The 27,111-nt window shown below is 46.1% G+C and overlaps 1 protein-coding gene across 1 annotated transcript in view; it reads left to right on the top strand.

The window, feature by feature from the left end:
- Positions 1-1,757: 1,757 nt before the first annotated feature.
- tanc2a (tetratricopeptide repeat, ankyrin repeat and coiled-coil containing 2a) overlaps positions 1,758-27,111 on the top strand; it is a 65,658-nt gene continuing 40,304 nt past the window's right edge. The window contains exons 1-13 of the mRNA XM_056287555.1: positions 1,758-1,767; positions 2,696-2,821; positions 3,788-4,069; positions 4,163-4,272; positions 5,966-6,197; positions 6,482-6,651; positions 8,491-8,571; positions 10,406-10,606; positions 15,621-15,755; positions 15,833-16,029; positions 20,235-20,340; positions 20,711-20,833; positions 22,870-23,007. Of these exons, the coding sequence (XP_056143530.1) occupies positions 1,758-1,767; positions 2,696-2,821; positions 3,788-4,069; positions 4,163-4,272; positions 5,966-6,197; positions 6,482-6,651; positions 8,491-8,571; positions 10,406-10,606; positions 15,621-15,755; positions 15,833-16,029; positions 20,235-20,340; positions 20,711-20,833; positions 22,870-23,007 (1,911 nt within the window). The remainder of the gene's footprint in view (positions 1,768-2,695; positions 2,822-3,787; positions 4,070-4,162; positions 4,273-5,965; positions 6,198-6,481; positions 6,652-8,490; positions 8,572-10,405; positions 10,607-15,620; positions 15,756-15,832; positions 16,030-20,234; positions 20,341-20,710; positions 20,834-22,869; positions 23,008-27,111) is intronic.

The raw sequence follows: 27,111 nt of genomic DNA, 5'->3' as shown, positions 1-27,111 counted from the left end.
GTGTGTTTCAGGATTACTCTGCTAGTTAGCGTGTCTGTTTATAGTATACCACCATGTAGTGCAGGACACACAGCCGCTGTACTAGCAGTTGGTCGTCCACGTTTACTTGAACGTGGAGCTGACATGTTGTGTTGGGACACACACCTGTTGGTCTGGGTAATCGTGTTTATAAATCAGGTTTGTGGGAAACATTCATTTTGCACAGTTTAGCTGAAGTAGAAATGTGTTTTACATCCCCTTCTATTTAGCATAGTGTGTGTGTGTGTGTGTGTGTGTGTGTGTGTGAGTGAGAGAGAGAGAGATGAGAGAGAGAGAGAGAGAGAGAGAGAGAGAGAGAGAGAGAGAGAGAGAGAGAGAGAGAGAGAGAGAGAGAGAGTATGCTGGATACTTGTCCGTCATCCTGATCATGTGTTGGCATGACGTTCCAGAGCCGGGGTTGGGGTGGGGGTGATGGAGGGGTTACATGGTGGAAGGGGTGAACACATCCTCTGTCTGACAAATAATTAAAAAAAGCTGTCTGGGATCGTTCACTCATTCACTATTCGCTACATATGAGCCGCTCAATATGGCTCTCCATAGGGGGTCATAATGTGTCTCATAGGGAGTCATAACGTGTCTCATGAGGAGTCATAATATGTCTCATGGGGAGTCATAATGTGTGTCCCAGGAAGTCACAATGTGTCTCATAAAGAGTCATAAATGGGGAGTCATGAGATGTCTCATGGGGAGTAATAATGTGTCTCATAGGGAGTCATAAACAGGGAGTCATAATGTGTCTCATGGGGAGTCATAATGTGTCTCATAGGGAGTCATAAACAGGGAGTCATAATGTGTCTCATGGGGAGTCATAATGGTCTAACAGGGAGTCATAATGTGTCCCATAGGAAGTCATAATGTGTCTCATTAGGAGTAATATAGTGAGTCCTAATGTGTCTCATGGGGTGTCATAATATGTCTCATAGGGAGTCATAATGTGTCTCATGAGGAGTCATAATGTGTCTCATGGGGAGTCATAATGTGTGTCCCAGGAAGTCACAATGTGTCTCATAAGGAGTCATAAATGGGAAGTCATGAGATGTGTCATGGGGAGTCATAATGTGTCGCATGGGGAGTAATAATGTGTCTCATAGGGAGTCATAAACAGGGAGTCATAATGTGTCTCATGGGGAGTCATAATGGTCTAACGGGGAGTCATAATGTGTCCCATAGGAAGTCATAATGTGTCTCATTAGGAGTAATATACTGAGTCCTAATGTGTCTCATAGGGTGTCATAATATGTCTCATAGGGAGTCATAAATGGGGAGTCATATTGTGTCCTCATAGGGAGTCATAATGTGTCTCACGGGCTGTCATAATGTGTCTCATGGGAGGGACTCATAATGTGTCTCATAGGGAGTCACAATGTGTCTTCTTCTCGTCCATCAAGTGGTTTTGCTCTTAGATGCTTCTTTGATGCACTTATGACCTCTGATGACTAGTAGTTCTCCGGATCTCCTACGTTAAATGATGCACTTGTTTTAGTCGCTTTGGATAAAAGCATCGGCTAAATGACTGGAATGTCATGTCATGTCATGTAATATTTAACAGTGAAGCGTTGCAGAGCAGTGCAGAGCAGAGGTGGAGCATTGTATTTTGGTATCAGTAGCATATTGTAGTGTCCATGCATTGGACACTACATTTTCAGTTGCACTGTTGGAATTTTTGAGGGCAGTGTTTAGTGATGATATTGTAGAGTTAGAATTCGTACACAAACAGCATGGAGGAAGGTGAATATAGTATACTGTATAGCAAATAGCAGGCAGTTTCACACACGGCAGTCACTTTCTAAAATTGAATGTTTACTTATGACTACTATAACTTGTAAGTTAAGTTAACAATATTAACTTAACTCGTTACTTTTCATCAAATTATTTCGCTGTCCTCCCCGTGTCTGCGTGGCTTTCCTCCCATAGTCCAAACACGTGTAGGTCAGGTGAAACAGGTGATGCAGACACGTGTAGGTCAGGTGAAACAGGTGATGCAGACACGTGTAGGTCAGGTGAAACAGGTGATGCAGACACGTGTAGGTCAGGTGAAACAGGTGATGCAGACACGTGTAGGTCAGGTGAATCAGGTGATGCAGACACGTGTAGGTCAGGTGAAACAGGTGATGCAGACACGTGTAGGTCAGGTGAAACAGGTGATGCAGACACGTGTAGGTCAGGTGAAACAGGTGATGCAGACACGTGTAGGTCAGGTGAATCAGGTGATGCAGACACGTGTAGGTCAGGTGAATCAGGTGATGCAGACACGTGTAGGTCAGGTGAAACAGGTGATGCAGACAGATCCGTGATGCGTTATTATGGATCCCACTGCTTTTCTGGGCACTCTGCCTCTGATTGGCCAGTACTCGTTGCCTCCGTTGGTTGGATTGGTTAAGGTTAGGGTTAGGGCGGAGTTAGGTGTAAGGTTAGCTAATCAGAGGCAGAGTAGGGATGGGTCTTCCTAGAATCCTAGCTCCTGGATGCTATGCAGGGCGTGTCTTGCCAGAAAAGCAGTGGGATCCATAATAACGCATCAGTGATGCCTGATCACACCAGTCTGATCTGATCACTTGACAATAACAATGTGGACAGCTTGCCCTTAAGAGCAGATTTGAGAAACGATTCAGATTTGCTTGCAGTCTAAACATAGCTGAACACATTTCCTCTCCAGCCACTAGCTCCGCCCACCTGGAGGACCTGGCTTACCTGGATGAGCAGCAGAGACACACCCCCTTAAGAACCTCCCTCAGAATGCCCAGACAGAACTCTGGGACTCGTAGTCAACAAGACCACAGAGGTAAACACACACACATTCACCTATACGTACACACACACTGTGTGTGTGTGTGTGTATATATACACATGTGTGTGTGTATATATAAAGATGGATGTAGGAAAAACGTTTATTTTTTTCCTACATCTATCTTAATATTCTGCTCCTCATTTGTTGAGCACTTTCATCAACACTAATGACGGTGTCTGAAAAAAACGCTATATATATATATATATATATAGATGTATATATGTATACTTTGTTAAATGAAACACTCAACGATAGGGAAAGTGACAGCACCACTCAGTGGTAGCACTGAGACTGGCGTTTCAAGTTCTAATTGAGATGGGGGGTGTTTTTTTTCCTATGGGCAGTATCCAGGCTGCTTAAAAATGGAAACTGGTCCAGTTGTTTTTGCAACAGCATTGCAAACAATAATACCACTTGGAAACGCTAGGGGGGTTGAAAAGTTGTCTACTGCAGCTTTAAATGTCAGGTATTAAGATTTTGTTGAGCCATCTCATCTGTAGAAATGTAAAATAAATCTCAGCTCTACTTTAACAATACCAGAAACAAATCAACACCAAGCAGGTCAGTGGTCAGAGCAACACTACCCTGACAAGAACAGGATCAGCAGGTGGCCCAGTGGTCAGCACTGTTGCCTTACAATAAGAAGGTCCTGGGTTTGAACCCCAGGCCGTCCCAGGTCCTTTCTGTGTGGAGTTTGCATGTTCTCCCCGTGTCTGCATGGGTTTCCTCCCACCATCAAGAAGACATGCATGTTAGGGTTAATACCTATGCCCCTGAGCAAGGCAATGGAAAGAAGAACAGACGTTGGTCCCCGGGTGCTGCAGCTGCCCACTGCTCCTATACAGTAGGATGGTTACATGTAGAGAACACACTCACTGTAAAGATACAATTCGTTATAAGAATACAATGACAAAATAAAGTGGCTTTCTTCTTTTCTTCTTAATCTCTCTCTGCTCTCAGTTCAGTTCACGCCATACCGGCCCCCGGACATCGCTCTAAAGCCCCTCCTCTTTGAAGTCCCCAGCCTGACCACTGATTGGCTCTTCACCAGGAGGGAATGGCTATTCCAGGAAGTGGATACTCGTCTCTGCGGTGACGACCCAACAGCAAAAAGGGGCGTGGTGATTGTCGGCAATGTAGGTTTTGGCAAAACCACCATAATCTCTCGCCTGGTTGCTCTCAGTTGCCATGGAAATCACATGAAGCAAACGGCCTCAGATGGACCGCATGCAGCATCCAAATGTAAGGGGAGAGAAAGAGAGTTCATCTGATCTGGAATGAGAATGTTGTTGCTGTAAACTCTCTCTCTCTCTCTCTCTCTCTCTCTCTCTCTAGATGGGGAGTCTGTCTCCCTCGCCCATGGTTCTCTGGGCCAAGGAAGTTGTTCAGGAACTTCAGATCTAAGGAGACAACAGGAGGAGGCACTGGGGAGATTGGCAGCACAGGTACCCACTATCTGAGCTCTGTCTATGATCAATAACAGCTCGATTTGATCTCTGTCTGTGATCAATAACAGTTCTATCTGATCTCTGTCTATGATCAATAACAGCTCTATCTGATCTCTGTCTATGATCAATAACAGCTCGATCTGATCTCTGTCTATGATCAATAACAGCTCTATCTGATCTCTGTCTATGGTCAATAACAGCTCTATCTGATCTCTGTCTATGATCAATAACAGCTCTATCTGATCTCTGTCTATGATCAATAACAGCTCTATCTGATCTCTGTCTATGGTCAATAACAGCTCTATCTGATCTCTGTCTATGATCAATAACAGCTCTATCTGATCTCTGTCTATGGTCAATAACAGCTTGATCTGATCTCCGTCTGTGATCAATAACAGCTCTGTCTATGATCAATAACAGCTCTATCTGATCTCTGTCTATGGTCAATAACAGCTCTATCTGATCTCTATCTATGATCAATAACAGCTCTATCTGATCTCTGTCTATGATCGATAATAGCTCTGTCTGATCTCTGTCTATGGTCAATAACAGCTCTATCTGATCTCTGTCTATGACCAATAACAGCTCGATCTGATCTCTGTCTGTGATCAATAACAGCTCTGTCTATGATCAATAACAGCTCTATCTGATCTCTGTCTATGGTCAATAACAGCTCTATCTGATCTCTGTCGATGATCAATAACAGCTCTATCTGATCTCTGTCTATGATCAATAACAGCTCTATCTGATCTCTTGTCTATGATCAATAACAGCTCTATCTGATCTCTGTCTATGGTCAATAACAGCTCTATCTGATCTCTGTCTATGATCAATAACAGCTCTATCTGATCTCTTGTCTATGATCAATAACAGCTCTATCTGATCTCTGTCTATGGTCAATAACAGCTCTATCTGATCTCTTGTCTATGATCAATAACAGCTCTATCTGATCTCTGTCTATGGTCAATAACAGCTCTATCTGATCTCTGTCTATGGTCAATAACAGCTCTATCTGATCTCTGTCTATGGTCAATAACAGCTCTATCTGATCTCTGTCTATGGTCAATAACAGCTCTATCTGATCTCTGTCTATAATCAATAACAGCTCTATCTGATCTCTGTCTATGACAGACATCAGGTCTGTCTCATGGGCTTACCTGTCATTCTGATGGAATATGGATGGCAGACATGTTAGTTGTGTTCTAGATATTACATCCCCATAGCATAATTCATTCTTAATGAGCACACACAGTGAGTCACATTCCCATTATTTCTGACACGCTGATGAAATATTAATGCATCTCTGTGATGAAATATTGAACAGGGTGACATGATTTTGACGACTCCTGATTGGCTGGCAGCTCATTTAGTTTACTGCTGTTGCTGAAATGAGCAAAAACATTCGACGCAGAATTTAAGATTGAAAAGACATAACATTTGGAGTTTTATAACAATGTGTTATTGCCTACTATGCAGTTAGCAATTTAACTTAGCACTTAGACTGTTATCCAGAGAGACTTACAGAGAGACCTATAGTAGAATAAATTTCTAGTCCTCGAACACCAGCATCACTAAAAGGAGGTCAAAGGTCGGAGCCACAACACCGTGATAGTAGATGAAACAAATAGTCTTTTGACCCGAGAATGATCTCGAAAGATAAAGAAGTTTTTCGTTCTTTCTTGGTTTCTAGGTTGTGTCCTATCATTACTGTCAGGCTGATAACACCTTTACCTGTCTGGTTCCTGAGTTTGTCCACAACATGGCGGCACTGCTGTGCCACGCCCCCCAGCTCTCGGCCTATCACGAGCTCCTTCTGCGGGAGCCACACCTACAGAGCATGCTCAGTCTGCGCTCCTGTGTCCAGGACCCCACTGCTGCCCTCAGGACAGGAATCCTGGAACCTCTGGACTCCTTGTACAGAGGTGTGTTACAGACAGACAGAGGGATGGACGGCTAGGTAGATGGAAAGACTGGCAGACAAATGGATGGACAGATAGACAGACAGATGGACTTGCAGACAGGTAGAAGAGAGACAAGACAGAGAAACAGAGAGAGGGCAGCCAGAGAGACAGGCAGAGAGAGGTGTTTCTGAGTAGTATAAAGACGACCAAAAATGTTCTTTAAATAATCCCCTCTCCTCTTCCTCTCCTCCTATCTTCCATTCCCTGTCATTCTGTTCTCTTCTGTTTGATTGTGTGGTGTGCAGACAGTCGGCCTGGTAATGGGGAGGGATCTCTTGTTCTAATTGATGGTCTGAATGAGGCGGAGTTCCATAAACCTGACTACGGTGACACCGTGACTTCCTTCTTGTCTGCAAACATCAACCACTTCCCTTCCTGGTTAAGGGTCATAGCTACAGTCAGAACATCTCACCAGGTAACACACAGACACACACACACACACACACACACACACACACACACACACACACACACACACACACACAGTTTTGGTACTCATACCAAATTTCTTGAGATGCCTCATAAAATACAGTCTCTGCTGTGCCTTCTTGAGGATGCAGTTGGTGTTGGAGTCTATATGAGGGTGTTGGTGATGTGTAAATCAAGAAATCTAAAACTGTCCACAATTTCAACAGATGACCCATTCATTCCAAATAGGAACGTGATTGCTCTGATCTTTCTAAAGTCAACGATGATTTATTTTGTCTTGTTGACATATAGAGAGAGGTTGTTATCATGGCACCATATGGTTAAATCTTCCACTTCCCTCCTATAGGCCCTCTCATCACTGTCACTTATTGGTTCAATCACTGTGGTGTCATCTGTGAATTTAATGAGGCTGTTGTTGTCACATCTGGCGCACAGTCATGTGTAAACAAACTGAACAATAGGGGACCGAGACAGCAACCCTGAGGAGTGCCGGCCCTAAAAACTAATGGGGATACACCACAAATAATATCCATGCATAACAACTTTTGTTTGCCTACCTTTACAAACTGCTGCCTATTACTTAAATAGCTTCTTAGACAAGCAACATCACAAAGCTTGCTTGCGGATGTGAACACAGCCTTACGCAACATTTCAACTACCACCATAACAGAGACCAACGAGCTTGTATATGCCACTGCAACCGTAATCCTGGAGATGCTTGGGTACAGGATTAAGAACACACGTCACCAACAGTACCTTATATGGAAGAGAAGGCTGGAAGCAGAGATCGACGCAGCACAGAGAGATGTTAGCCAGTTAACAGAGGTGCAGAAAAGTGTGATGAAAGACAGGCCCTGGTTGAAGAAGTACCCCAAGCTGTCCATAAGTGAGGCCCTCGAAACTGCCAAACAAAGGCTCACAGCTCTGGACAGCAGGCTGAAGAGATACACTAGAGAAGTAGAAGCCAAAAGAGTAAATGGCCTGTTCCTCAAAGAACCATCCAAAGTGTACTCCCAACTGGAGAGTAACAAGAGATAAACATCAGACCCACCCAGAGCAAAGACTGAGCGATACTGGAAGGATATATCGGAAAAGGAGGCATCACACAACAGCAGTGCCCAGTGGCTGGTGAACCTAAGAGCAGAACACAGCAATACCCCAAAACAAGAACCAGTTATCATAGTGGCCAACATCCAACGACGAGTCTGAAACATGAAGAGCTGGACTGCACCAGGCCCTGACATGATTCATGCCTACTGGCTGAAGAAGCTAATGGCACTCCATGAACACCTGGTAACATATATGAACCAACTGCTAACATCAGTCTCACCCTGACTGGCTAACATAGGGGAGAACAATACTGATCATGAAGGATTCCCACAAGGGTACAACACCTTCAAACTACTGGCCAATAACCTGCCTCTCCACAACATGGAAAATCCTGTCAGGCGTCATAGCAGCTAAGCTGAATGAGCACATGAGTCAGTACATGAGTGAAACTCAGAAAGGAATTGGGAACAACACCAGAGGGTCAAAGCATCAGCTACTGGTTGATAGAGTAGTCAACCAAGACTCTAAGATCAGACAGACCAACCTGAGCACAGCCTGGATTGACTACAGGAAAGCCTACGATTCAGTGCCCCACATCTGGTTGGCACTATACAAAGCCAACAGGACACTAATAGCCTTCACCAAGAAAGTAGCAGTAGTAGTAGTTTGTGTGTCTGTTGTCATGACTTTGTGTGTGGATTGTTGCTTCAAATGCCACTAAAGGCATTTTTAAAATGAAAATGTCTTACTCTTTCTGTATCTGTCTATCTGTCAGGACATCACTGGTTCTTTACCTTTTCATCATGTCTCTCTGGACAGAATGGAGGAGAACGACTTCATCGACCAGGACCTGCAGGTGCACACACACTTCTCTCCTCTCCAGTCTTCCTCTGTTTTCCTTCATTCTTTTTGGTTTTTTTGTGTGGATTTTCCCCCCTTTTTCTCCCCATTTGTATCCAGCCAATTACCCCACTCTTCCGAGCCGTCCTAGTCACTGCTCCACCCCCTCTGCTGATCCGGGAAGGGCTACAGACTACCACATGCCTCCTCCGATACATGTGGAGTCGCCAGCCACTTCTTTTCACCTGACAGTGAGGAGTTTCACCAGGAGGACTTAGTGCGTTGGAAGATCACGCTATTCCCCCCAGTTCCCCCTCCCCCCCAAACAGGCGCCCCGACCGACCAGAGGAGGTGCTACTGCTGTGACCAGGACACATACCCACATCTGGCTTCCTACCCACAAACATGGCCAATTGTGTCTGTAGGGATGACGGACCAAGCCAGAGGTAACACAGGGATTTGAACCAATGATCCCCGTGTTGGTAGGCAATGGAATAGACCGCTACACTACCTGGATGCCCTTTTTCGTCATTCTTTATTTTATTCAATCCCATCCCTTAAATTGTTATTTTTATGTTATGGTCGTTTTATTCTGTGTTATTCTACTGTCTGGGGTTTACACAATTATCCCAGTCCGGGTTCATGGTTTGTGTCTCAGTGTTGCCTCAGTTCCACCAGGTGTCATGGGGAACATCGTTGTCAGTGTTCTTGTGTGGGGAGCCGATCTGGTTAATACTATGTCCAGCCATTTTCTCCGGCAGTTGGTAGCGTGTCTGTACAGCCATGGAAGGTTTGTATGAGGGAAGTCGGAATTAAATTCCTCCAGAGGATCCTGCAGCTGACAGCTTAAAAGAGACAGTCAGTGACTTCATGTTTATCAGAGGACACCCATGGAGGTCTGTGACCTGTGCTACCAGCATAGAAAGCATATGATGGCGGGACCTCAGAAAAACAGGGGATTGGACTTGTCACATTAACCATGTTTCCGTCAAAGCATTTTTATATGTATCATGAAGTATCATATTAGAAAATATGGGTGGGGGCATCCGGGTAATGTAGTGGTCTAATCCCCGTGTTACCTCCGGCTTGGTCGGGCGTTCCTATAGACACAACTCGTCGTGTCTGCGGGTGGGAAGCCGGATGTGGGTATGTGTCCTAGTCGCTGCACTAGCACCTCCTCTGGTCGGTCGGGGCGCCTGTTTGGGAGGGAGGGGGAACTGGGGGGAATAGCGTGATCCTCCCATGTGCTACGTCCCGCTGGTGAAACTCCTCACTGTCAGGTGAAAAGAAGCGGCTGGTGACTCCACATGTATGGGAGGAGGCATGTGGTAGTCTGCAGCCCTCCCTGGATCAGCAGAGGAGGTGGAGCAGCAACTGGGATGGCTCGGAAGAATGGGGTAATTGGCCAAGTACAATTGGGGACAAAAAGGGGGGACAAAAAATCGAGGTGGAACATCAAAATTCGATAAGATTTCCTTAATATCACAGTAAAAGGTTTTTTGCTGATGGGTTTTAGTTTTGTCGGTGGCGTCACGTGCTAAATGAATGATGGAAACACATTTGCAGGATATAAAAAAGACATGCAAATAGAATTTAATCACATGATCAGCTCGATCTGAACTGGTCAATCCTTGTCGTAGGTGTTGAAGTGTGGACGTGGTAGGACATGTAAAACTACCTTTGGGGTTTTATTCACTTACACAGGTCTGATGGAAATGCAACAATTTATATTTTATTTTTTATGACTTTTTGATAGTTGGCAGTGCCTAGAAACATAGACGTTGGGCTAAAAAGAGGAGAACATTCAAAATGCAAATGAGTAAATAAACGATCTCCATGTCATCGCCCAGGGTTACCTAATGCAGCGTATCCACGGCAGTAGCGAGATCCAGAGCAATGTGTCTCTAAGCAACGGTCGCCTGGACAACACCGCTGTGGCCAAGCTGAGTGCCCACCTGAAGGCTCTGAGTGGCGGCTCCTACCTGTACCTCAAACTGACCCTGGACCTGATCCAGAGAGGCTTCCTGGTCCTCAAGAGTTCCAGCTTCAAGGTCAGCTGTTTAGACTGGCTGTTTTTAAGGAGGAGCCAGGGGAGGGGGCAGTTGATTTGTCTCTATCGGCTCATTACATTGTTTGTATTTGTTTGTTAGCACTGTAATACTCTTAAATCTGCCAAAAGGTGGAGGACCAACTAAGTGGGCTTCTTTCAGAATCACAATCAGAATCAGAATCATGTTTATTGGCCATGTAGGTGTGCACAAGCATGGAAAGTTACTCTGGTTTCGTGGCTCTCTCAGTGTACTTAACATAGAGTAACAGCACGACAACACAACAACCTATACACAAGGACTGACTTATCATCATCTCCATCAGTTCGGTGACCTATGGAGGTTGTAGGAGCACAGCTGATGCCTGTTGAGTCACCATTGTGTGTCAGTAGTGGGAGTACCTGGTGGTCCCTATCTCCTCTCCAGGTATGGATGGCTGTTGGTTCACAGAGGAACTCATCCACCCTTTGACAGGTTTTGTTTTCAGTCCTGTGGGTGTCCACACACCCCACTCACAACAACCCAAGGGTTGTAGTGGGGGTGCCGGTTTAGTCACTGATGACCCAACGGTTGCAGTTTAACATCGTACCCAGGATGCATTGACTTATACAGGTGAAATAAGAGGTGATAAGGTGCAATGGTGCAGAGACTATATCAGAGATGCTGAAATAGATGTTACCAGGTTACTGACATACATGCCTGAGGTAGATGTACATGCCAGAGTGTACCAGTATACGTACAATGTACAGTACAGTATATACAACATGTACAGTACAGTATATACAACATAGGTAGATTTATTTGACAGTGTTAAGTGTTCATTTGAATGACAGCCCACAGAAAGAAAGTGTTTTTATATCTGGTTGTTTTGGGGTACAGTGCTCTGTAGCGCCTACCAGAGGGGAGGAGTTGGAACAGGTTGTGACCTGGGGGTGATGGGTCTGCAGTGATGTTGCCTGCCTGTTTCCTGAGTCTGGAGGTGTATAAGTCCTGAATGGAGGGCAGGGTAGTACTAGTGATTTTCTCTGAAGACCTAACTGTCCGTTGTAGTCTGTCCCTGTTCTGTCTGGTGGCTGATCCCAACCAGACAGTGATGGATGTGCAGAGGACAGACTGGATTGTTGCAGTGTAGAACTGAATCAGCAGTTCCTGAGGCAGGTTGAACTTCCTGCGCCGGTGGAGAAAGTGCATTCTCTGCTGGGCCTTTTTAATGATTGTCTTGATGCATGCTCAATAATCCAGGGCAGAAAGGCAAAGAAAGTTGAATCAGTTCATCTGGACACAACGTTTATTGACAGATACATTTCATCACTCATCTAAGTGACCTCTTCAGTCTAAAGTCTTTTTGATGATTGTGTCTATGTTGAATGTCCACCTTAGGTCTTGGGAGATTGCGGAACCCAGAAATCTGTAGGTTTTCACCATAGAAACCATGTTGTTGAGTATGATGGGGGGGGCTGTGTTGGGGGGCTGCTCCTGAAGTCCACTGTTATCTCCATTGTTTTGAGTATATTCAGCTCCAGGTTGTTATGGCCGCACCAGAGGGCCAGCTGATCAACCTCCCGTCTATATGCAGACTCGTCACCATCTTGGAAAAGGCCAGTGATGGTTGTGTTGTCCACAAACTTCAGATGGATCTCCTGAGGTGCAGTCCTTTGTGTAGCGAGAGAAGAGTAGAGGGGAGAGCACACATCCCTGGGGGACACCAGTGCTGATTGTCTGGGTGCTGGATGTGATTTTCCCCAGCCTCACCAGCTGCCACCTGTCTGTCAGGAAGTTTTTAATCCACTAACAGATGGGGGCTGATACAGTGAGCCGGGTGAGTTTGGAGTGGAGGACATCTGGGATGATGGTGTTCAACGCTCAGCTGAAGTTCACAAACAGGACCCTTACGTATGTCCCTGGGGAGTTGAGGTGTTAGAAGATGTAGTGCACTCCACTGACTTGTTTGCTCGGTAGGCAAACTGCATGGGGTCGAACAGGGGGCCTGTGATTTCCTTCAGGGGGGTCAACACCAGTCTCTCGAAGGATTTCATGACCACAGACGTTAGGGCAATGGGCCTGTAATCATTTAATCCTGTGATACGGGGTTTCTTGAGGACCAGGATGATAGTGGCGCTCTTGAAGCAGGAGGGGACTTCACACAGCTCTCCGGTGATCTGTTGGAAGATGAGTGTGAAAATGGGGGCCAGCTGATCAAACCGACTTTAAGACCAGAGGGTGACACGCCATCTGGGCCCGGTGCCTTCCTACTTCTATTACATGGGCTATGATGCTTTGATAAGCTAATTGTGCTAATCAATACTTAATGGAGGATGACGTGATGCTGTTGGGTTGTCTCATTTATAGTCCCGCTTACTCACTACATTTCAGGAACAGGAATCAGGAACACTTTATTTGTCATTTCACCTCATGTACTTGTGCACATGAAGTAAAACGAAATGCCGTTTCCCCCAGCCCACAGCAGTGCAACATACACACAAAAACACATTCAAGAACTACAAGAACACACATATGCAAATAACACATATATCCAAACTAACACATACACTCACTGGCCACTTTATTAGGCACACCTTTCCAACTGCTCGTTAACGCAAATTTCTAATCAGCCAATCACATGGCAGCAACTCAATGTATTTAGGCATGTAGACATGGTCAAGACGATCTGCTGCAGTTCAAACCGAGCATCAGAATGGGGAAGAAAGGTGATTTAAGTGACTTTGAACGTGGCATGGTTGTTGGTGCCAGACGGGCTGGTCTGAGTATTTCAGAAACTGCTGATCTACTGGGATTTTCATGCACAACCATCTCTAGGGTTTACAGAGAATGGTCCGAAAAAGAGAAAATATCCAGTGAGCGGCAGTTCTGTGGGTGAAAATGCCTTGTTGATGCCAGAGGTCAGAGGAGAATGGCCAGACTGGTTCGAGCTGATAGAAAGGCAACAGTAACTCAAATAACCACTCATTACAACCGAGGTATGCAGAAGAGCATCTCTGAACGCACAACATGTCGAACCTTGAGGCAGATGGGCTACAGCAGCAGAAGACCACACCGGGTGCCACTCCTGTCAGCTAAGAACAGGAAACTGAGGCTACAATTCGCACAGGCTCACCAAAATTGGACAATAGAAGATTGGAAAAACGTTGCCTGGTCTGATGAGTCTCGATTTCAGCTGCGACATTCGGATGGTAGGGTCAGAATTTGGCATCAACAACATGAAAGCATGGATCCATCCTGCCTTGTATCAACGGTTCAGGCTGGTGGTGGTGGTGTAATGGTGTGGGGGATATTTTCTGGGCACACTTTGGGCCCCTTAGTACCAATTGAGCATCGTGTCAATGCCACAGCCTACCTGAGTATTGTTGCTGACCATGTCCATCCCTTTATGACCACAGTGTTCCCATCTTCTGATGGCTACTTCCAGCAGGATAACGCGCCATGTCATAAAGCTCGAATCATCTCAGACTGGTTTCTTGAACATGACAATGAGTTCACTGTACTCAAATGGCCTCCACAGTCACCAGATCTCAATCCAATAGAGCACCTTTGGGATGTGGTGGACCGGGAGATTCGCATCATGGATGTGCAGCCGACAAATCTGCAGCAACTGCGTGATGCTATCATGTCAATATGGACCAAACTCTCTGAGGAATGTTTCCAGTACCTTGTTGAATCTATGCCACGAAGGATTAAGGCAGTTCTGAAGGCAAAAGGGGGTCCAACCCGGTACTAGCAAGGTGTACCTAATAAAGTGGCCAGTGAGTGTAAATTCAAACTAACACATATATCCAAACTAACACACATATTCAAATAACACATATATCCAAACTAACACATATATCCAAACTAAGCAACAAAAAAACCCAACAAAAACATCACTGTCCAGGGAACAAACGCCAGCCAGGATGACTGTCGGAACCACCGGTCTGCATGGGGTAGCAGTTGGCTTAGCCTGCCCCGATTCCGCATCCTGTCAGGACGCCCTCCATGTTTCCTCCTCGGACACAGCTCCAGACAGGGGCTGTGGTCCCTGTGGCAACCGGACGAAGCAGACCAAGCCCTCCCAGCCGATCCAGCGCCAGCTCTCCCAGCCAGACACCCTCGACACGTCTCTCTGCACTCCTCACGATGACATCAACAACACCGCAGTCAACGCCAGGTGAGGCCGCCGCCAGACCGCCCTCGGTGTTATCAGAACTGCCGGTCTGCATGGGCTAGCAGTTAGCTTAGCCTGCCCCGCTTCTGCTTCCTGTCAGACCGCCCCCGGTGTTTCCTCTTCGGGTGCAGCTCCGGTCAGGGCTGTGGCCCTGGGCCCACAGCGCAGCAGACCAAGCTCTTGCAACTGATCCAGCGCCAGCTCTCCCAGCCATCAAATGAAGACAAACTTAAATGCAGATGTGGACAAAGACACTGCATGGACGGCACTGGGTGAGGCCGCCGCAAATATGAATTCGCGCCACCATCTTCCCACACCGGTACTGGGTGAGGCCGCTGTGAACGTGAGTTCACGCAGCCATCTTCCCACGCTTGCATGCAGAATGGTCCTGGTTGGCTCATACAGGGTCCCATGGAAAGGCTTCGAAGTCTGAGGGTCAGCAGCCCACCATGACTCATACAGATGTGAACCTGAAGAGACATGGGTGTGCACATAGAAGGCCTCTGAGCTCCGCTTCCACTTCCTTTTTCACCATCTTGATAGTTTTTAATTCAAATAACTTGTACTGAACTGTAAGTCTGAACAATGAGTACATTGATATTCTTGAGATTTGTTGACAGCTGACCAAAGTATTAAGCAGTTAATTTGCAAAGTTTTGTATGAAGTATGTATATAAAATGTGTCACAACTATCAAGGACACAAATATATATTTTACAAAGTATAATTATGATATAAAAAATAGAAGAATTTAAGATTTGCTTGCCCCCATGTGTGAGTGTATGTAAACTGACTGTGTGTGTGTGTGTGTGTGTGTGTGTGTGTGTGTGTGTGTGTGTGTGTGTGTGTGTGTGATGCAGGTGGTTCCTGTCAGTCTAGCGGAGGTGTATCTGTTGCAGTTAAACCTTCGTTTTCCCACCGAATCCTCCTTCCAGAAAGTTCTGCCCATCCTCAATGTGGCTGTCGCCTCCCTGCACCCCCTCACTGACCAACAGGTATGTTGTGTGTGTGTGTGTGTGTGTGTGTGTGTGTGTAAATGGAGTCTGCTCAGCCCTCCTCTGCTCTGCTGCAGCTGTTTGCAGTCCTGAATGCGGGGGCGCTGCGGGGCGGTCTGCTGGATTGGGAGGACTTCACCCAACGTCTGGACCAGCTGTCTCCATTCCTGGTCCGCCGCAGGGACGGCAGCCGCATGTTCATCCACCCATCGTTCAGAGAGTGGCTCATCTGGAGAGAAGAGGGAGAGAAAAACAAGTTTCTTTGTGACCCCAGGTACGGATGTATGGATGGACTGATGACGTGCTAACATCTACTTCAGCATCTCTGATAAATTCTCTGCACCACGGCACCTTATCACCTCTTATTTCACCTGTATAAGTCAGTCCTTGTGTATATATGTGAAGATTGTTGTGTGGTAGTGTTGTTATTCTATGTTAAGTACACTGAGAGAGCCACGAAACCAGAGTCACATTCCATGTATGTGCAAACCGACATGGCCAATAAACATGATTCTGGTTCTGATTCTGAAAGGATGGATTGACAAATACAGTACAAAGACAGGCATACCTAAAAGTATCTTGAAAATACAAAGTCAGACATTTTAGTGTCATTTTAAAGTAACTTAAATGGCTTTTCACAAAGTTTTGACCAAAGGGAGTTTGATCTTTATAACCTTGACCAGGTGCTCGCCAAAGCTTAACCAGCTTATCTAAGAATCACCGTCCACCCTCCCTGACCAACTCATATCATCTACAGCAGATACACAGACAGCACACAATACAATTTCAAGGTGAATAGTGTTTAAATTCTCTGTCCCTTAGTCCGGAACACTTCTATGTTTTACATATCCTTATCATGATAATAATAATAACAACAATATTCATTCATCTCATCATCAGTCACTTCTCCGGGGTCAGGTCGCGGTGGCAGCAAGCTAAGTAGGGCACTCCACATTTCCCTCTCCCCAGCAACGCCCTCCAGCTCCTTCTGGGGGATCCCAATGCATTCTCAGGCCAGATTGGACATGTAGTCCCTCCAGCGAGTTCTGGGTCTACCCCGGGGTCTCCACCCACTTGGCCGTGCCTGGTAAACCTCCAAAGGAAGGCGCCCAGGAGGCATGCAGATGCCCGAACCACCTCAACTGGCTTCTTTCGACGCGAAGGGGTAGCGGTTCTACTCCAAGCTCCCTCCGGATGTCCGAGCTCCTCACCCTATCTCTAAGGTTGAGCCCAGACCCCATACAGAGGAAACTCATTTCAGCTGCTTGTATCTGCAATCTCACCCTTTCGGTTACTACCCAAAACTCATGACCATAGGTGAAGGTTGGAATGAAGAGTGACTGGTAAATCGTGAGCTTTGCCTTCCGGCTCAGCTCCCTCCTCACCACAACAGTCCTGTACAACGTCCGCATTACTGCTGATGCTGCACCAATCCACCTGTCAATCTCCCACTCAATCCTACCCTCACTCGTGAACAAGACCCCGAGATACTTGAACTCTTTCACTTGAGACAACAACTCATCCCCAACCCAAAAGGAGCAATCCACCATTTTCCGGTAGAGAACCATGGCCTCAGACTTGGAGGTGCTGACTCTCATCCCGGCCATTTCACACTCAGCTGCACACCACCCCAGTGCTCACTGGAGGTCGCGTTCTTATGAAGCCAACAAAACCACATCATTTGCGAAGAGCAGCAATGCAATTCTGAGGTTCCCAAAATGGACACACTCCTCACCTTGGCTGCTGCTTGAGATCCTGTCCATGAATATCACAAACAGAATCGGAGACAAGGGACAACCTTGGTGGAGTCCAACACCCACCAAAACCTGTTTGACTTTATGCCAAGAATGCGGACACAGCTCTCACTTTGGTTATACAATGACCGGGTGGCTTGTAGCAACTGCCCCAGTACCCCATACTCCCGCAGTAGCCCCCACAGATTGCCCCGGAGTACATGATCGTATGGTCGTAATCCTTCTCCAAGTCCACAAAACATATGTAGACTGGCTGGTCAAACTCCCATGCCTCCCTCAGCACTTCTACAAGGATAAAGAGTTGGTTCGTTGTTCCACGGCCTGGACAGAATCCTCATTGTCCCTCCTGGACCCGAGGTTTGGCAATCGGTCGGAGCCTCCTTTTGAGCACCCTAGAGTAGACTTTACCATGGAGGCTGAGCAATGTGATGCCCCGATAATTGGAGCACTGGAGCACACCGTCCGGTCCGAGAATCGTCACCTTATCACGGTGGAGGGGTTTGTGTGTCCCAGTGATCCTGGCAGCTGTGTTGTCGGCAGCAGTAGCCCCTGGTAGGGTATCCCAAGGCAAGTTGGTCCCCGGGGGGGGGGGGGGGCAGACTAGAGCGATTCCCAAACAAACCCCAATGAATTTACACCAGCAGAGTTACAGCACCTCATCCGGAAAAGGGAAACCGAGGCTCCTTCCTGGAGCCAGACCTGGGGGGGGGGGGAGCTCACCGACGAGCATCTGGTGGCTGGGCCTTGGCCCATGGGGCCCGGTCGGGCCCAGCCTGAATAAAACAACATGGAGCCACCACCTCGTGGACCCACCACACACAGGGATGAGCATTGGGGTAGGGTGCAATGCAGGCCGGGCGGCAAGCAAAGGTGAGGACCGTGGCGTGCCGACTTTTGGCATTGCAGATTGGTCCTCGGGACATGGATTGTCACCTCTCTGGCAGGGAAGGAGCCTGAGCTGGTGTGGGAGGTGGAGTGGTACCAACTAGATAGTTGGGCTCACCTCCACACATAGCATGGGCTCTGGTACCAAACTCCTGGAGAGGGGCTTGACTCATTACTTTTCCGGAGTTGGCCAAGGTGACAGACACCGGGTAGGTGTGGGTATACTCACAAGTCTCCGGTTGAGCGCCACCGTCTTGGAGTTCACCCCGGGGAATGAGAGGGTTGCCTCTATACGACTGCGAGTCGCAGGGGGGAAGGCTCTGACTGTTAAGTTTGCTTATGCACCGAATAGCAGTTTGGAGTATCTGGCCTTCTCTAAGTCTCTGGGTGGTGTCCTTGATAGGGCTCTGCCTTGGGACTCCATAGTTCTGCTAGGGGACTTCAACGCTCACATGGGCAATGATGGAGAGACCTGGAGGGGCGTGATTGTGAGGAACGGCCTCCCCGATCTGAACCCGAGAGGTGCCTTGTTATTGGACTTCTGTGCAAGTCATGGATTGGCAATAACAAACACCATGTTCGAACACAAGGTAGTTCATAAGTGTACTTGGTACCAGAACACCTTAGGCCGAAGATCGATGATAGACTTTGTGGTTGTATCATTAGATCTGTGGCCGTATGTTTTGGACACTCGGGTGAAGAGAGGAGCAGAGCTGTCAGCTCATCACCACCTGGTGGTGAGTTGGATCAGATGGTTTGGAGGGCTACCAGACAGACCTGGCAAACCCAAACGTGTAGTGAGGGTGAACTGGGAATGTTTGGTGGAGGCCCCTGTAAGTGAGGTCTTCAATTCCCACCTCCGGAAGAAGTTCTCGTGTATCCCGAGGTGACGCCGGGGACATGGAGTCTGAGTGGGCCATGTTCAAAGCCTCTATTCTAGATGCAGCAAGCAGGAGCTGTGGTCATATGGTCATCGGTGCCTGTCGAGGTGGCAACCTAAGAACCTGCTGATGGACACCGGCAGTGAGGGAAGCCGTCAGGCTGAAGAAGGAGGCCTTTCAGACTTGGTTGGCCCAGGGGTCTCCTGAAGCAGCAGACAGGTACTGGGAGGCCAGAAGGGCTGCCGATTCAGTGGTTGTGGAAGCAAAAACTCGGGTGTGGGAGGAGTTTGGCGAGGCTATGGAGGAGGACTTTTGGTTGGCCTCAAGGAAGTTCTGGCAAACCATCCGGCAACTCAGGAAGGGGAAGTAGGGCTTGACTCAGGCTGTGTTCAGCCGGGGAAGGGAACTGCTGACCCGGACTGGGGATGTTGTCAAGCGGTGGAAAGAACACTATGAGGAGCTCTTGAACCCGACGAAGACGTCCTCAGTGGAGGAGGTAGAGTCTGACGACTCAGGGGAAGCCCCACCCATATCCCTGGCAGAGGTCTCTGAGGTAGTTGAAAAGCTCCTCGGTGGCAAGGTGCTGGGTGTGGATGAGATTCGCCCTGAGATGCTGAAGGCTCTGGACATTGTTGGGCTGTCTTGGTTGACACGCCTCTTCAGTGTCGCTGGAGCTCGTGGACAGTACCTGTGGAATAGTAATAATGATAATGATAATAGTAATAATGATAATAATAGTAATAACAATAATGGTAATATGATAATAATGATAATAGTATTAATAATAGTAATAATGATAATATTAATGATAATAATGATAATAATATTAATAATAATGATGATAATAATAATAATGATAATAATAATAATGATGATGATGATGATGATAATAATAACAGTATTTAAAATGTCAGTCAGTCACTCATACGTGTTCCTTATTCTTGTGTCTCTCTCTGTAGGAGTGGTCATATGCTGCTTGCCTTCTGGTTTTCCAGACAGGAGAAGCTGAACAGACAGCAGACGGTGGAGCTTGGACACCACATCCTGAAAGCACACATCTTTAAGGTGACATACACACACACGCGCACACACACACACTCACACACACACACACACACACACACGCATCTGAGTCACCAGTACCATCTTTAACTTAACGCTCCTTTGCAAAATCCTTAAAAAATTGTTTATAATCAGTTCTATGATTAATTTTGACACTTCTCAGTCAGTTCAGAGACTCACAAAACATGGCGTTTGCAAGCATCTAACAGATGTCAGACAGTTCAGGATTGTAGCTTTAACAATGATAGTCATTATTGTTATTTCCAAGACAGCCGAACAAAAAAATGGCAGACCATCTCAACTCTCAAACTTTAGTGTATTTCAGAGTGAAGCATGTTATTCAGTTTCCCTTGACACCTTTCTCTCCTTCCAGGGGCTAAGCAAGAAAGTCGGGGTCTCCTCATCGGTTCTGCAGGGCCTTTGGGTGTCATACAGCACTGAGGGTCTCAGTAGCGCCCTGGCCTCTTTACGCAACCTATACACTCCCAATATAAAGGTACTCACACATCACTCACAACCTGTACACGCCTGATATACATATATGCACAAACATGCAGCTTATATTCTACTGCTATTCAGCTACTGCCGTTAGGGGGCGCCACAGCAAATCATCCATTTCCATCTCTTTCTGTCCTCTGCGTTTTCCTCTGTCACACCAGCCACCTGCATGCCCTCCTTCATCACATCCATAAACCTCCTCTTTTCCTCTTCCCTGTCAGCTCCATATTCAGCATCCTTCTCCCAGTATACCCAGCATCTCTCCTCCACACATGTCCAAACCATCTCAATCTTGTCTCTCTTGCTTTGTCTCCAAACCGTCCAACCTGAGCTGTCCCTCTAATATACTCATTCCTAATCATGTCCTTCTTCATCACTCCCGATGAAAATCTTATCATCTTCATCTCTGCCACCTCCAGCTCCACCTCCTGTCTTTTCATCAGTGCCACTGTCTCCAAACCATACAACATAGCTGGTCTCACTACCATCTTGTAAACCTTCCCTTTAGCTCTTGCTGGTACCCTTCTGTCACAAATCACTCTTGACACTCTTCTCCACCCACTCCACCCTGCCTGCACTCTCTTCTTCACCTCTCTTCTGCACTCCCCGTTACTTTGAACAGTTGACCCCAAGTTTTTAAAATAGTCCACTGTCCTCCCTCTCATTCACGCATAGGTATTCTGTCTTGCTCCTACTGACTTTCATTCCTCTTCTCTCCAGTGCATACCTCCACCTCTCCAGGCTCTCCTCCACCTGCACCCTACTCTCACTACAGATCACAATGTCATCCACAAACATCATAGTCCACAGGGACTCCTGCCTGATCTTGTCCGTCAACCTGTCCATCACCATTGCAAACAAGAAGGGCTCAGAGCCGATCCTTGATGTAATCCCACCTCCACCTTGACCCCATCTGTCATTCCAACCGCACACCTCACCACTGTCACACTGCCCTCATACATATCCTGCACCACTCCTACATACTTCTCTTCAACTCCCGACTTCCTCATACAATACCACACCTCCTCTACAATATCTCCTCCTCCTCTACTGTTAAAGAGTATTATATGATGGGTTTTATATTTTTGACCATATTCACATTTTAGGTCTATATTCAATTTGTTTGCAACTATAGTTGAAAAGTGTTTTCTATTTACCTTTTTATGTTTTATACATTAATATTTTATATTTTATTACATGGTTGATTGAAAATTTGCAGAAAAGTTCTAAATAAAAGGAGAAAAATAATCAAATATCAGTAAGTACTTTTTATTTGTCGAGTATATAATTTAAGATGTAATAAGAAATAGGTCTTTCATTTTGGTCATTTTATATAAACTATTCATTCATCAAATTTACAGAAAATGTGCTATATGGTGATACGTATCGTTACCATGATATGTATCGTTATCGTGATATGTATAACCTATATCGTGATATTTATCATTATCATGATATGAATGATGATGTTGTGATATGTATTGCTATCGGGATATGTATAACCTATATTGTCATATTTATCGTTATCGTGATATGAATGATGATATTGTGGTAAGTATCGTTACCATGATATGTATCGTTATCATGATATGAATGACTGATATCGTGATATGTATCATAATTGTGATATGTATGACCTATATCCTGATATGAGATTTTGGTCATATCAAACACCAACCTTTATCCATAACTGTTCTCAATAGTCTCAAGAACTGTGGGGGAGTGGTTTAGTCCTCATAATTAATGAACTGACATTTGAGGGACAAGTATAAGCAAGGGTTGGTAATAAGGGTGGTGTGAAGTATGCAAATGAATGCCTGAAGACATCATCAGTATTAGAAAAAAAGAATTGGCTGAGAGAAGCAGAACTACTAGGAGCGCTTGTAAAAAGAGGAATAAGTAAACTGAATTCTCTCTGCTACACTTTTTATTTTTACAGTAGAGACAGTACAAAAATGTATACAATATGCTAGACAATATAAGCGCTTCAACTTGGGTATGACTTTAAAATAAGTGACCCCCCCCCCACCCTAGGTGAGTCGGTTGCTGATAATGGGTGGAGCCGATGTGGACTACCGCACTGAGGTCCTGAACAATGCCCCCTTGCTGTGTGTCCATGCCCACCTGGGCTACAGTGATGCCCTCCACCTGCTGCTGGAGCATGGAGCTCAGGTGTGTTTCCTGACAGAAAGGAAGAGGAAGAGCCATTTATAATCAGTCACGCCAACACACACTAACATTCGCAGACACATGCTAATACAAGCCAACACGTTAAGACTCAGTAATGTATACCAACACTTGCTAACAACTTTACAACTTTCTGGGATTTCTATACCTGGATTACTGAGCATGTATCAAGACACTAGCTAACACAAATTAACACTCGCTGACACTTGCTAATAGATATAGCACATAATAACACATGCTAATTAATGCTAACATTTGCTAACACATTCCTATGAGTGAGACACATACGGCTGGTGAATACACACACAGGAGTTCATGGTTCAGATGTTCAGATCCGCTTCCTGGTATATCAGTGACTAGTAAGTCTATCAAACTCTGCTACATGCTGTGTTTTTACACTTACTCTTAAGCTGCTTTCAGAAACAGGATTCTTTTCGGCACCACTGGTGCTTTTCCCTCTTCCCACATACATCTTCTATCTGCAAGGTTTTCAGATAGCATTAATTTACATGATATGATAGTGTCCTCTGTCTCGTTCCCAACTTGTGTTGAATGTCTTTTTCATCCTACACTACACCATCTCAAACTCTGAAGTTATATTCATTCATTTATTTGTTCAAGTATTCTCGATTTTTTTTATAAAATTGTAACCTACTACACAGCTACCTATTCATTTCTTCATCTGTGTGGACCCTGGACCTCTCTGATCACTGTCTGATTCATCTTGTCCCAGCCTACAGGCAGAAAATAAAATGTGCAAAACCTGTAGTTAAAACAGTGAGGAAATTAACCAATGAATCAAAACTGGAGCTCCTGGCCTGCCTCGATTGCACTGACTGGAGTGTTTTTGAGGCTTCATCTACAGACCTGGAGAAACTTACTGACTGTGACATCTTACTATTTGATTTTTTTTAAAACTTTTTTATCTTTTTTTTTTGTCTTTTGTGAGGGCATGTGTGTGCCCAACAAAACTTTCTATACCTTCAGCAACAATAAGCCCTGGTTCACAGCAAAACTCAGGCAGCTTCATCAGGCCAAAGAGGAAGCCTACAGGGGTGGAGATAGAATCTGGTACAACAAAGCCGAAAATACACTCGCAAATGAGATCAGGGTGGCAAAAAGGTGCTACTCTGAAAAGAGTTGAAAGACAGGTTTTCTGACAATGACCCATCATCAGTCTGGAGTTGTTTGAATAACATTTCTTCGGCAGTCCATCGAAACGATGATGACTGTGATGCAGTTTAAGCTCGGCAAGCACGCCTGTGGGCCACCAGGCCCACATTAGCGCGACAATATCATCCACATTTGTCAGAAACGAATGTTGTTTGAGTTGGTCTTTTATGTCTTGCATGGTGGTCCTTATCATAGGCTTCTTGTCTCTTTTGTTCAACAGCTGTTCTCCATTGCCTTACTGTGGAGCGCCATCTTTGTCTGTCCAGGGCCACTGTCTCTCAGCTGGAGTCATCTATGCCGCAGATCCTCATGTGGCACTTGAGCACATAGCTCCTGGCCTCCCTGCTTCCTTTTTCCCTGGCACAGCTCCCCGTAGGAAACATCTTTTGGTAGGCGGTTGTCTGGCATTCGTCTCACGTGGCCAGCCCATCTGATCTGGGAGGCTGTTATTAGGGCTTCAACACCGACCGTACCAGCATGTCTCAATACTCCCATGTCGGGCACCTTGTCTTCCCATTTGATTCGTAGCAGCTTTCGCAGATGATGAAGCTGTATGCTGGTGAGCATCTTGGTGTGCTTGCGATACAAGGTCATGCATTCAGTGGTGTATAGTAGAGATGGGAGAACAGCTGTGTTGTAGACCTTGATCTTTGTTGTCAGCCTGATGTCATGTTGGGACCAAAGTCGTTTGGGGAGGGCACCAAAGGCTTTTGTGGCCGCTTGGATTCTTCTGTCCACTTCTAAGTCAGAGGAGTTTGTATTTGTCACAGCACTGCCCAGATAGGTAAAGCACTCAGTGGTCTTCAGAGTTGCTCCATTAACCAAAATTCTGGGCTGACCTTCTTCAGGGCTTTTCTGAGGGGGAGGCTGTACAGAAACTTTGTTTTGGAGATGTTGATCTTCACTTCAAAGAGGGTAGCCGCTGAAGCGAAGTGGTCTACTATTTCTTGCATTTCTCCAGGATTATTGGCAACCAGAGCTGAGTCATCTGCACAGAGAAGCTCTCGAACACAGCGTTCTCTTGTTTTGGTAGAAGCCTAGAGTCTCGCAAGATTGTAGAGGCTTCCATCTGTTTGGGTCCTGATGTAAAAGCCTCCTCTCATGTTGGCTGACATTGTTTCTAGGACTGCAGCGGGATATAACGTGAATAGGGTCGGTGCAAGTACATATCCCTGCTTCACTCCATGCTTGATGTTGAAAGCATTGCTGATGTCTCCTCCAATTGATACTTTCCCTGTCATATCATCATGGAAAATTCTGACGATGCTGATCAGTTTCTGGGGGCAGCCATAAGTCTCTAGCACTTTCCACCGTGTCCCTCTATCAACAGTGTCAAATGTTTTTGAAAAGTCCACAAAAACAATGTAAAGTGGCTAGTGCTGTTCGTTTGCTTTCTCTTGGAGTTGTCTCAGGGAGAAGATCATGACTGTGGTGGAGCTACCAGATCTGAAACCACATTGGCTTTCAGGCAACACTTCTTCTGAAAGGATCTTTATCCGGTTCAGTGTGATCTTAGCTAGGACCTTTCCAGCACTCGACAGAAGTGAGATCCCACGGTGGTTTCCACAATCACTTCATTCACCCTTCTTTTTGTAGATGGTCATAATCAAAGTATCTTTGAAGTCTTGAGGAAGGCATAGGTTCTGCCAGCAGACATTATAGCACGTTAGAAGGTCTGACTTAAGTATTGAGCTGCCATGCTTCAGGATGTCTGATGGGATGCCATCTTGTCCTGGTGCCTTCCCACTTCTGGTGTCTTTCAAGTGCTTTCTCTACTTCAGCCTTTGAGATCAGCTGACAGAAATCTTCTCTTATCAGACTTCTTTTAAGCCACTGGCATGCATTTGGATCTGCTGATCCTTCTTGATTCAAGAGGGTGCAGAAGTGCTCTTTCCATCTTTCTGTGATCTCTTTCAGGTCAGTACGCAGCTTACTTCCACCTGCCGTTTTTACTGGTGCTATCGTATTGCTTCTTGGGCCATAGATGGCTCTCAGCGCAGAGAAGTGTCCATGCATATCATTTCAAGCTGCTAAGGCCTGCAGCTCTTCTGCTTTCTTGCTCCATCTGTTGTCCTTCATCACCCTAATCTCCTTCTGAACTTTGGGTTTAATTGCCTTGAAGGCCGATTGACTCCTCTTAGAGTTTGCTTTCAGGTGGGCATTGTGAAACATTTGCTTTTCCTGTAGCAGCTCTTGGGTTGCTTCATCTTCATTCTGGAACCAGTCAGGCGATTTTCTTTTTGGATGACCAGGAGACCATCCCCCCAAACTGCAGGGAACCGTCAACTGGCTGATGATCTAAATGGGTTTTACTGCAAGTTTGAAAAGCAAACTTTCATAACGCCTCATCCTCTCTGGCCACAACACACAACCAACTGCACTCCCTGCCATCCACTCTTTCCTCCCCACCGAACCCCCACCAGCACTCACAGTCTGTGTTGTGGACATGCGTCAGCTCTTCCAGAGACAGAAGACCAGGAAGGCACTGGGCCCGGTTGGCGTATTACCATCCTGTCTTTAAGTCTGTGCTGACCAGCTGGCCCCCATTTTCACACTGATCTTCAACAGATCGCTGGAGCTGTGTGAAGTCCCCTCCTGCTTCAAGAACTCCACTATCATCCCAGTCCCCAAGAAACCTCTTATCACTGGATTAAATTACTACAGGCCCATTGCTCTAATGTTTGTGGTCATGAAATCCTTCGAGAGACTGGTGTTGGCCCACCTGAAGGAAATCACAGGCCCCCTGCTTGACCCCCTGCAGTTTGCCTACTGAGCAAACAGGTCAGTGGAGGATGCAGTCAACATGGGATTGCACTACATCTTCCAACACCTAAACTCCCCAGGGACACACGCAAGGGTCCTCTATGTGGATTTCAGCTCAGTGTTTAACACCATCGTCCCAGATCTGCTCCACTC

Source organism: Lampris incognitus, chromosome 10 (genome assembly GCF_029633865.1).
Source record: "Lampris incognitus isolate fLamInc1 chromosome 10, fLamInc1.hap2, whole genome shotgun sequence".
NCBI classification, from domain to species: Eukaryota; Metazoa; Chordata; class Actinopteri; order Lampriformes; family Lampridae; genus Lampris; species Lampris incognitus.
This window is presented reverse-complemented; position numbering and strand designations above follow the sequence as displayed.